Genomic DNA, 12748 nt, shown 5'->3' with positions numbered 1-12748 from the left:
TATCAAACCATGTCTGAAATCTGCATCATCTCTGAAACTTCTTTCCTTAGCCATTGGACGAAAGTCCTGAGTTTTATTCTGATGAGACCAAATTAGTCATGTGTCCATCCCTGAACCAACTTCAGTAGCAAGACAAAGGCTGTACCCTGAGAGGATCAGACCTGGTAGGGGCTGTCCCCAGAAACAGGGGGAGGTCTATCCCACCCAGACTTCCTGGCTTCCTCATAATGAAAGTAGATGGCGTGGAAGCCAGGGAGACGACCTTGAATATCCATTATTAAAGCAGTCCATGGGCTTGGCTGAGTGCTTTATTAATTTTGTAGATATCTTTTTACAACAAACTTTTTGATTTAAAGAACAAAGGGAAAACAACATGGATGGAGCCAAATCACTTGAGCCCATGGGGGCAGAGTATGTCTGGCTGGGGCAGAACAGACTTACTCATCTTCACTTTCACCATCTCTCTCTCCCTGCAGATCCTTCTGGCTGGTGGACGGGTCGACTACGCGGCAAGCAGGGCCTGTTCCCCAACAACTATGTGACCAAGATCTGAGACGCCCGTGACTCCGACGCATGGGGCAGAGGAGCTCCGGGCACAGACCAGGGGAGGGGATATTTAGGGGCTCCCCTTACAATCCACAATGAGCAATTGCTTCTCCAAGGCCTGGAGCTATTCTGGTACCTTCCCCATGGAGGACACTGAAAAGGCTGGGTTGGGGACACGGAGTATCACTCCATAAGTGATCCTAAAAGGTAGCCTCTTCATAGGAACCCGGGAGGACAAAACCACCATGCATTAAGATTTATTTATTGTATTTAAACCTGGTGAGAGGACAAGTGAGGTCTGCTCAGACCTTGTAGGCTTCTATCAAAACAGCACCCTGCTTGCTCACCAGGCCTAGGGAATGGCTGTAGGCGGCTGCTGACAAGTGCCTTTAGTTGAAGAGCACATTTCTTTCATCTGTCTTGTCCATACATGATACACACATTCCTCTCTGCCACCTTCCCTCAGGGAGGACCTGCCCTCTGCAGACTGGGCTCCGCGTGAGCAGGCACTTCCCATGCACATGCCAAGGGCAAGCTGGCCTGCTGAGGCCAGGGCGACAGACGGGCACCGGTTTACACTTTGCCGGGAACATCAGGGCTGCCAAGCAGGTCAGGGGCTGGGGGCTGGGCTGCCGGCTTTGCTTTCTCTGGGTCTTCAATTGGAATGTGGCTGGCCCATGTTGGTTTGTGTTTAAATGCTGTACTTATTACAAGAAGGATCTTTTTCCAAGCTGTACATTTATAAAAACAGATCATATACTGTATATATAAAAATCTGGAGATGGTAGAAACATGTATGAATGTACTAAGTAGTATTCCACTGTACTCATTCATAAGGTAGGTTTTCTTACAAAACTCACACCAGGTACTTACAGATGTGCCCTGCTTTTTTCCAACTACGGAGTGTCAATGCTGTCTAGCTCAGTCCCTGCAGACTCTTCTCAACTCTTTCCCTATAGGAAACTTACTCCGCGTCCTGCCCCCACCTCCTAAATAAATAAAGGAATCGGCGAACACCTTCTTCTTTTATGACATTTGTTATGGGTTGAATTGTGTGCCTCCAAAGAAGATGCTGGAGTCCCAGCTACCAGTACCTCACAATATGACCTTATTTGGAAACAGAGTCTTTATGGAGCAAACAAACAAAATTAATTAAAATGAAGTCATTAGAGTGGGTCTTAATCCAATATAATGGTGTTGTGATGAAAAGGGGAAATTTGGACACAGAGACCAACATGCAGAGGAAAGACCATGTGAAAAGGCAGGGAGAAGACAGCCATTCACAAGCCCAGGAGAGAGGCCTGGAACACATTCTCCCTCACAAGGAACCAACCCTGCCCACCTTGGTCTTGGACTTCCAACCTCCAAAACTGTGAGGCAATACATTTCGCTGTTTAAGCCACTCAGTTTGTGGTACTTTGTCACGGCAGCCCTAACAAACTAAAACAATGTTTTCTTGCCATAATAGTGAAAAGTTGGAAACAGTGTAATGCCCATCAATAATGGAATGGTTGTAAGTAGAGACTGCCATTTCTCTACCTCTCCTCCTCTGGGTGCCATAGCCATTCTTAAGCTACTGGGAACTTAAAGAGTTTGAGCAGCATACACCTTTGAGTCTTTCAGGATCCTCAAGTCATGGGAAAAAATTATCAGGGCTTACATATAAGGAAAAAAAATGGATCTAGATTTGAAACCAAGATACGGTGTTTAATTGTTTTACTTCAAGAACAGGGAGCAAACTCCATTCTGTAACAGTAACAAATAATGTTAAAAGGCTACTTCAGTTCCATGTTGTGACTAGACAGGAAAGTAAAGCCATGATGCGGTGAATCGAGGAAAGGTAATCCTGTTGACACCAGTGGTCTCTATATATTTTACAAAGTACTTCCACATTCCTGGACTCCCCACAGTGGGAGGAAGACACCACAAGAACTGGGACAGAGGAGCATGCTGGAGTCCCCACAGCCACCAGCACTCAGGCTGCTTTCTCAGGGCAGGAACACCAGGACCATCTTCCCTTGTTATCATAAGCCCCTGGCTGGCTGGGACAAGCCTTTGTTTTTCCTCCTGATTGGCATTTTACACTTGTGTATAACTGGGAACCATCGGGCTCTAGGCCACAAAACAGGGACTGAGTTAAATCCCCCACGAATAGCACCCTCATCCATGGAAATCACAGACCTTAGCGCCTACATCGTGTGCCCAGCCAGCGCCAGGCTCAAGGAGATGCCCAACAAATGGTGCTGAAATAGGTGAGTGACCCACAGGGGAAGGAGACTTAGATCTGCGTAGAGATGCTGAAATGCTGACACTATTAAGAAAAGTTTGGAGAAATAGTGGTTTATCTTAAACTTATTTGTATATATTTAGAAATTCAACATGGGGACTACCAGAAAAATCTGGGATAAAAACATTTCCCTTTTTTTCCTAATTAAAAAGTCTTCAGAAAAATGTCTTTTTTCCCTTTAAGACACTAACTTGGGTTTCCTCCAGTCTCTGGATCTAGCCTGGCCTGCCATTTTGTTCACTGTGCAGTTAAGCAAATATGACCACTTCAGGAGGCACTAGGAAACAACATACAGAAGATCAAGGGGCCACCCCCACCTTCTGGAACTTGCCATCCTGTTTGAAATAAGGGGTGTTCATGTGCACAAACAGCAACGTGTATAGCAGTATCAAACACAGTATAAAAATGTGACATCCCTTCAAAGGTTTTAGGTAACCAGGAACTAAATGAGAAGGCCTGACTGTGTACCCTAGGGCAGAGGTGTTCAAGCTTTAGTTGTAGATGAGAGAGAGACAGAGGTCTGTATAAGGGTGGTATCCACTCTATTGATGGCCGTCTGTGAGACAGAGAGAGGCTGATCTCAAACTCCTGGGATCAAACGATCCTCCTGCCTCAGCCTCCCAAAGTGCTGGGATTATGGGCACGAACCACCGTACCTGGCCAACTGGCTTCTTAAAGACATGCAAAAGGGCCATCTCTTCCACAGTGTTTTGTGAAGCAATACAGAGACATGTGGAGAGGGCAAAGGGTGAAGCCTTCTTGAATAAGCTTGCTCCGCAACCATGAAGGATGCCAACCCACTGACCTCCCAACATGTGGTCCCAGCCCATTGTAATCAAACCTGACTCACCACTACTACCAAGTCCAGCCCAATGGAGGTAGAAAAGCATCGTGCAGTTTCCTTCTTAAAGGACCTGCCCTGTGTGCACACCATGTCCACCAGTATTCTACTGGCCAGAGCTTAGTCATGTGGCCTCAACTCAAGGGGGCTGGAGGTCTCTGCACAGAGCTGTCTCAGCAGCTTACCCAGAGCACCAGAGTGAGAGCGGGCTCCTGCCAGGTAGAAGTGTTCACAAAAATGGGTGAGAGAAAATACGGATGTGCATCTATGAATTACAAACTCCATGGGCTTCCATAGAGCATGGCTTTTACATAATCTAAATTCCTTCTCTTTGTGACTCCCTCCTGAACTCATCCCCAGACCCTCCTGAGTGGAGGTGGTCACACTAAGTCAGCCTGTGCCTCTAGTTGCTACCATTTCTTTTATAGGTGGTGTCCCAGTTAAGATTTCACTGGCAGTAGGGCTGGATTCTGGTTTCCAGGGCAATCAAGAGCAGAGAATTAACGGTGGGTCTTTGGTGGACAATTTAACTCTGTGTTTCTGGCACCCCTCACTTTTGTGATCAAAAGAAAGACCAGAGGAGCCTTTCTGCATTTCTGCCCTCTTTCCCTGTTTTGCTTTTCTCCCAGGGCCTAGCTGATTGCAGTTCTTTCTGGATTTAGTAACTTGGTTTTATTCCTACCCACTAATCTTGATGTCTTTTTTCCTACGAGATCATACCTTTCCACTCTGAGCACCCTTTCTAACAAGACTGGCTCAGTATGGTTCACTAGGTCGCCCAAGGTCACACAATTCTTCCTTGGAGGAGCCATCATTGGAACTCTGAGTCAAAGGCCTGTGCGTTTTTATTTTGAGACAGTGCCTCACTTTGTCACCCAGACTGGAGAACAGTGGTGCGATCATGCCTTACTGCAGTCTCAAACTCCAGGGCTCAGGCGATCCTCCCAAGTAGCTGGGACCACAGGCATGTGCCACCACATTCGGCTAATTATTTGTACAGATGGGGTCTCCCTATGTTGCCCAGCTGGTCTCGAACCTCTGGGCTCAGTCTTCCCGCCTTGGCCTCCCAAAATTCTGGGATTACAAGCATGAGCTACTATGCCCGAAAGGCCTGTGCTTTTAATCATCTTCTCCAATTCAACAAATATTTAGTAATGTGATGGTCTACTGTGTCAGCCTTTCAACTTCCAATATCTTTCTCTCAAAACATAAAAATCTATTTAAAAAGAGAAGAAAACTCATGCATAGAACTCAACAGCTAGAAACTTGTAAACTCCTTTAATGGGCAAGAGCTCCATCTAACAAATCTGAATCCTCCGATTCATCTCTTTCCAAGACCATTAACCTTCTCTTTAAAATAATTAACAGCTATGTTCAAGTATCTTCTTCGTACTAGAAGCTATACTAAGTGCTTGGTGTACTTTATTTAGCACCACCCTATGAGGTAGACACTCTTATCCCCACTTCACAGGTACAGAAACTGAAGTATAGAGATCACCACTACTTAGAATCAAACCCAAAGCACCCACGTTCAGTTAGTGCTCTTTCATACTATGGATACATCGTGTCATTTTTAGTTTCCGTGTTTTTATGATATGGTTTCTACTTCTGCCACTTCATTTCACATTTATGACATTTTAGTTTGGGGTGCCTGCTGTGCCATCTAAGAAAGTATCTAAAGGTCTTTTTTTATGACATCCTGGAAGAATTTCCTGAGTCAGGACATTTAATATTTAACTAAGTAAAATATGTAATAAGGAAGCTATAAAATGTCTTTGGAATATGCTTACAAAACTCAGGCGTTCTTGGAGAGAAGTTGAGCTCAAGCATTTCTGGGAAGTAACTGCTTGTCAGAGCCAGGAAAGCTCCCTTTCATGGTCTCACTTTGTTACCATTCACACTTGTGATCAGAGTTGTCCAAGGCTGCCATGGGAACAAGCTTCACTAACCCAATAAGGGATATTCATAAAACTCTATACTAGGATTTCAACATACAAAGATACCCAAAACTTACTTACAGTTAAAGACATACTAGTCAGGCAGTCCTGCCTGCCCAGGAAGAGAGTAAAAAGCCAGCCCTAACTGGAACCAGTTTCTCCTCCCCAGGGGCAGTTGTCCTCAAGTTGCACCTGAATCAAAGGAGCAGACACTGAATTTCTCTGTCAGCAAGAGGCAACCACACTCTAGATTGGGGAAAATAACTGAGAGAAATGAGTTTACTGCAAAGCATAGAACCTTTATGAATCTTCCAGTCATTTGCAATGTTTCACAAGTGTATTTGACTAACTCCTTTCTCTTACACCACCAATTAACATCTTGTTGAACCAACGTCTTGGGAAGTTGTTTTTATACGAGACTCACTATGTTTATGGTTTTTGTTTTTAAGTCAGTGGTTGGAGGCTGAGGATGCACTCCCCCCGTAGAAAACAATGTTCGAGCATCCCAGGTCGAGCTCAGACTGCTGAGCTAGCAGTGAGAATTTCAAGCCAATGGGTGTTAGCTTGCTGGGCTCCGTGGGGGTTGGACCTGATGAGCCAGGCGCCACAGGGAATCTGCTGGTCTGCCGGTTGTGAAGACTGGGAAAAATGCAGTATCTGGGCCAGAGTGTACCTTTCCTCCGGGTACAGTCTCTCACGGCTTCCCTTGGCTAGGAAAGGGAAATCCCCCGACCCCTTGAGCTTCCCGTAAAGGCAATGCCCCACCCTACTTCTGCTCGCCCTCCGTGGGCTGCACCCACTGTCCAACCAGTCCCAATGAGATGAACCAGGTACCTCAGTTGGAAACGCAGAAATCACCTGCTTGGTTGGGGGAGGGGCGCCTGTCACTGCTGAGGCTTGAGTAGGCGGTTTTACCCTCACAGTGTAAACAAAGCTGCCCGGAAGTTCGAACTGGGTGGAGCCCACTGCAGCTCAGCCAGGCTGCTACAGCCATACTGCCTCTGTAGATTTCCTCTTTCCTGGGCAGGGCATCTCTGAAGATGAGGCAGCAGCCCCAGTCAGGGACTTATACATAAAACCCCCACCTCCCTGGGACAGAGCACCTGGGGGAAGGGGCAGCCGTGGGCACAGCTTCAGCAGACTTAAACATCTCTGCCTGACAGCTCTGAAGAGTGCAGCAGATCTCACAGCACGGCGTTTGAGCTCTGATAAGGGACAGGCTGCCTCCTCAAGTGGGTCCCTGACCCCCGTGTATCCTGTCTGGGAGACACCTCATAGAGGAGAGCTCTGGCTGGCATCTGATAGGTGCCCCTCTGGGAGGAAGCTTCCAGAGGAAGGAACAGGCATCAATCTTTGCTGTTCTGCACCCTCCGCTGGTGATACCCAGGCAAACAGGGTCTGCAGTGGACCTCCAGCAAACTCCAGCAGACCTGCAGAAAAGGGGCCTGTTACAAGGACAATTAACAAACAGAAAGGAATAGTAGCAACATCAACAAAAAGGACGTCTGCTCAGAGACCCCATCCGAAGGTCACCAACATCAAAGACCAAAGGTAGATAAATCCACGAAGATAGGGAGAAACCAGCACAAAAAGGCTGAAAACTCCAAAAACCAGAATGCCTCTTCTCCTCCAAAGGATCACAACTCCTCTCCAGCAAGGGAACAAAACTGGACGGAGAATGAGTTTGACAAACTGACAGAAGCAGGCTTAAGAAGGTGGGTAATAACAAACTCCTCTGAGCTAAAGGAGCATGTGCTAACCCAATGCAAGGAAGCTAAGAACCTTGAAAAAAGGTTAGATGAATTGCTAACTGGAATGACCAGTTCAGAGAAGAACATAAATGATCTGACGGAGCTGAAAAACACAGCACGAGAACTTCGTGAAGCATACACAAGTATCAATAGCCAAATCAAGCGGAATAAAGGATATCAGAGATTGAAGATCAACTCAATGAAATAAAGCGAGAAGACAAGATTAGAGAAAAAAGAGTAAAAAGAAACTAACAAAGCCTCTAAGAAATATGGGACTATGTGAAAAGACCAAATTATACGTTTGATTGGTGTACCTGAAAGTGACAAGGAGAATGGAACCAAGTTGGAAAACACTCTTCAGGATATTATCCAGGAGAACTTCCCCAACCTAGCAAGGCAGAACAACATGCAAATTCAGGAAATACAGAGAACACTACAAAGATATTCCTCGAGAAGAGCAACCTCAAGACACATAATCGTCAGATTTACCAAGGTTGAAATGGAGGAAAAAATGTTAACGGCAGCCAGAGAGAAAAGTTGGGTTGCCCACAAAGGGAAGCCCATCAGACTAACAGCAGATCTCTCAGCAGAAACCCTACAAGCCAGAAGAGAGTGGGGGCCAATATTCAACATTCAAAGAATTTTCAACCCAGAACTTCACATCCAGCCAAACTAACCTTCATAAGCGAAGGAGAAATAAAATCCCGTACAGACAAGTAAATGCTGAAAGATTTTGTCACCACCAGGCCTGCCTTACAAGAGCTACTGAACGAAGCACTAAACATGGAAAGGAACAAGTGGTACCAGTCATTGCAAAAACATACCAAATTATAAAGACCATTGACACTATGAAGAAACTGCATCAACCAACGGGCAAAACAGCTAGCATCATGACAAAATCAAATTCACACATAACAATATTAACCTTAAATGTAAATGGGCTAAATGCCCCAATTAAAAGACATAGACTGGGCATCAACCAACGGGCAAAACAGCTAGCATCATGACAGAATCAAATTCACACATAACAATATTAACCTTAAATGTAAATGGGTTAAATGCCCCAATTAAAAGACATAGACTGGCAAATTGGATAACGACTCAAGACCCATCAGTGTGCTGTATTCAGGAGACACATCTCACATGCAAAGACACACACAGGCTCAAAATAAAGGGATGGAGGAAGATTTACCAAGCAAATGGAAAGAAAAAAAAAAAAAAAAAAGCAGGGGTTGCAATGCTAGTCTCTGATAAAACAGACTTCAAACGAACAAAGATCAAAAGAGACAAGGCATTACATAATAGTAAGGGGATCAATGCAACAAGAAGAGCTAACTATCCTAAATATATACCCACCCAATACAGGAGCACCCAGATTCATAAAGCAAGTTCTTAGAGACCTACAAAGAGACTTAGACTCCCACACAATAATAGCGGGAGCCTTTAGCACCACACTGTCAACACTAGACAGATCAATGAGACAGAAAATCAACATGGACATCCAGGACTTGAATTCGGGTCTGGACCAAGCAGACCTAACCGTCATCTACAGAACTCTCCACCACAAATCAACAGAGTATACATTCTTCTCAGCACCACATCACACTTATTCTAAAACTCACCACATAATTGGAAGTAAAACACTCCTCAGCAAATGCAAAAGAACGGAAATCATAACATTCTCTCAGACCACAGTGCAATCAAATTAGAACTCAGGATTAAGAAACTCACTCAAAACCACACAACCAAATGGAAACTGAACAACCTGCTCCTGAATGACTACTGGGTAAATAACGAAATGAAGGCAGAAATAAAGATGTTGTTTGAAACCAGTAAGAACAAAGACACAAGGCACCAGAATCTCTGGGACACACTGAAAGCAGTGTGTAGAGGGAAATTTATAGCACTAAATGCCCACAAGTGAAAGCAGGCATGATCCAGAATCGACACTCTAACATCACAGTTAAAAAAACTAGAGAAGCAACATCAAACATATTCAAAAGCTAGCAGAAGGCAAGAAATAACTAAGATCAGAGCAGAACTGAAGGAGACAGAGACACAAAAAAACCCTTCAAAAAAAATCAGTGAATCCAGGAGCTGGTTTTTTGAAAAGATCAACAAAATTGAAAGACCGCTAGCCAGACTAATAAGAAAAGAGAGAAGAATCAAATAGACACAATAAAAAATGATAAAGGGGATATCACCACCAATCCCACAGAAGTACAAACTACCATCAGAGAATACTATAAACACCTCTACACAAACTAGAAAATCTAGAAGAAATGGATAAATTCCTGGACATATACACCCTCCCAAGACTAAACCAGGAAGAAGTCAAATCCTGACTAGACCAATAACAAGTTCTGAAACTGAGGCAGTAATTAATAGCCTACCAACCAAAAAAGTCCAGGACCAGACTGATTAACAGCCGAATTTTACCAGAGGTACAAAGAGGAGCTGGTACCATTCCCTCTGAAACTATTCCAAACAATAGAAAAAGAGGGAATCATCCCTAACTCATTTTATGAGGCCAGCATCATCCTGATGCCAAAACCTGGCAGAGACACAACAAAAAAAGAAAATTTTAGGCCAAAATCCCTGATGAACATCGATGCAAAAATCCTCAATACAATACTGGCAAACTGAATCCAGCAGCACATCAAAAAGCTTATCCACTATGATCAAGTCGGCTTCATCCCTGGGATACAAGCCTGGTTCAACATACGCAAATCAATAAATGTAATCCATCACATAAGCAGAACCAATGACAAAAACCACGATTATCTCAATAGATACAGAAAAGGCCTTTGACAAAATTCAACAGCCTGTCATGCTAAAAACTCTCAATAAACTAGGTATTGATGGAACGTATCTCAAAATAATAAGAGCTATTTATGACAAACCCACAGCCAATATCACACTGAATGGGCAAAAACTGGAAGCATTTCCCTTTGAAAACTGGCACAAGACAAGGATGCCTTCTCTCACCATTCTTATTCAACACAGTATTGGAAGTTCTGGCCAGGGCAATCAGACATGAGAAAGAAATAAAGGGTATTCAATTAGGAAAAGAGGAAGTCAAATTGTCTCTTTGCAGATGACATGATTGTATATCTAGAAAACCCCATCGTCTCAGCCCAAAATCTCCCTAAGCTGATAAGCAACTTCAGTGAAGTCTCAGGATACAAACTCAATGTGCAAAAATCACTAGCATTCCTATACACCAACAACAGACAGAGAGCCAAATCATGAGTGAACTCACATTCACAATGCCTACAAACAGAATAAAATACCTAGGAATCCAACTTACGAGGGATGTGAAGGACCTCTTCAAGGAGAACTACAAACCACTATTCAAGGAAATAAGAGAGGACAGAAACAAATGGAAAAACATTCCATGCTCATGGACAGGAAGAATCGATAGCATGAAAATGGCCATACTACCCAAAGTAATTTATAGATTCAATGCTATCCCCATCAAGCTACCATTGACTTTCTTCACACAACTGGAAAAAACTACTTTAAATTGCATATGGAACCAAAAAAGAGCCCACATAGGCAAAACAATCCTAAGCAAAAAGAACAGAGCTGGAGGCAATACACTAACTGACTTCAAACTATACTATAAGGCTACAGTAACCAAAACGGCATGGTACTGGTACCAAAATAGATACGTAGACCAATGGAACAGAACAGAGGCCTCAGAAATAACAGCACACATCTACAACCATCCGAACTTTGACAAACCTGACAACAACAAGCAATGGGGAAAGGATTTCCTATTTAATAAATGGTGTTGGGAAAACTGGCTAGCCATATTCAGAAAGCTGAAACTGGATCCCTTCCTTACAACTTATACAAAAATTAACTCAAGATGGATTAAAGACTTAAATTTAAGACCTAAAACCACTAAAACCCTAGAAGAAAACCTAGGCAATACCATTCAGGACACAGACATGGGCAAAGACTTCATGACTAAATCACCAAAAGCAATGGCAACAAAACCACAATTGGCAAATGGGATTGAATTAAACTAAAGAGTTTCTGCACAGCAAAAGAAACTACCATCAGAGTGAACAGGCAGCCTACAGAATGGGAGAAAATTTTTGCCATCTATCCATCTGACACAGGGCTAATTTCCAGAGGCTACAAAGAACTTAAATTTACAAGAAAAAAAAACCCCATCAAAAAGCAGGCAAAGGATATGAACAGATACTTCTCAAAAGAAGACATTTATGGAGTCAACAAACATGAAGAAATGCTCATCATCACTGGTCATTAGAGAAATGCAAATCCAAACCACAATGAGATACCATCTCACGTCAGTTAGAATGGCGATCATTAAAATGTCAGGGTACAACAGATGCTGGTGAGGATGTGGAGAAATAGGAACGCTTTTACACTGTTGGTGGGAGTGTAAATTAGTTCAACCATTGTGGAAGACAGTGTGGCGATTCCTTAAGGATCTAGAACTAGAAATACCATTTGACCCAGCAATCCCATTACTGGGTATATACCCAAAGGATTATAAATCATTCTACTCTAAAGACACACGCACACAAATGTTAATTGCGGCACTGTTCACAATAGCAAGGACTTGGAACCAACCCAAATGCCCATCAATGACAGACTGGATAAAGAAAATGTGGCACATATACACCATGGAATACTATGCAGCCATAAAAAAGGATGAGTTCACATCCTTTGCAGGAACACAGATGAAGCTGGAAACCATCATTCTCAGCAAACTAATACAAGAACAGAAAACCAAACGCTGCATGTTCTCACTCATAAATGGGAGTTGAACAATGAGAACACATGGACACATGGAGGGGAAAACCCCTGCCAGGGGCCTGTCAGGGCGTGGGGGACTAGGGGAGAGATAGCATTAGGAGAAATACCTAATGTAGATGACGGGTTGATGGGTGCAGCAAACCACCATGGCACATGTATACTTATGTAACAAACCTGCATGTTCTGCACATGTACCCCAGAACTTCAATTAAAAAAACAAACAAACAAACAAAATGTTCAATGCCCATTAAGAACCAACCAAACAAAAATATACAAAGCCATTTAGCCCATAATGTACCTGAAAAAATGCATCCCAAGCTTCACCTTGAACAGGATGCCATGGGCCCATTTTCTCCAGCTGTGACCCATGGGATGGCTCTCTCTGGTCTCAACCATGCCTTTGAGAGAAGGACCCATTACAAAGGTTGCTCTGGGCCAGGCATTCCTATGCAGGAATTAGAGAGCAGCTGACTAGCTTCTAGAAAGGAAAGTGTCATGGTTATCCTCCCATTTTAAATTTTCATAATAAACTTATTTGTATTCAAGAAGCTTAGGAATAGGTTTAGTGTTCACTGAGGCCAAGTTCTAGTTT

At 43.6% G+C, this 12748-nt stretch overlaps 1 protein-coding gene and 1 long non-coding RNA gene across 2 annotated transcripts in view; one reads left to right on the top strand and one right to left on the bottom strand.

The window, feature by feature from the left end:
- MYO1E (myosin IE) overlaps positions 1 to 1562 on the top strand; it is a 238128-nt gene extending 236566 nt beyond the window's left edge. Inside the window, exon 28 of the mRNA XM_054451269.2 lies at positions 477 to 1562. Coding sequence (XP_054307244.1) covers positions 477 to 553 — 77 coding nt within the window. The 3' untranslated portion in view covers positions 554 to 1562. The remainder of the gene's footprint in view (positions 1 to 476) is intronic.
- Positions 1281 to 12640, bottom strand: LOC134738287 (uncharacterized). The gene is made up of 2 exons (XR_010123961.1): positions 12455 to 12640; positions 1281 to 7041 (listed from the first exon to the last, which is right to left on the bottom strand). It is a non-coding gene; the product is annotated as an uncharacterized LOC134738287 (long non-coding RNA).
- Positions 12641 to 12748: the final 108 nt, after the last annotated feature.

Source organism: Pongo pygmaeus, chromosome 16, assembly GCF_028885625.2.
Source record: "Pongo pygmaeus isolate AG05252 chromosome 16, NHGRI_mPonPyg2-v2.0_pri, whole genome shotgun sequence".
Taxonomy (NCBI): Eukaryota; Metazoa; Chordata; class Mammalia; order Primates; family Hominidae; genus Pongo; species Pongo pygmaeus.
This window is presented reverse-complemented; position numbering and strand designations above follow the sequence as displayed.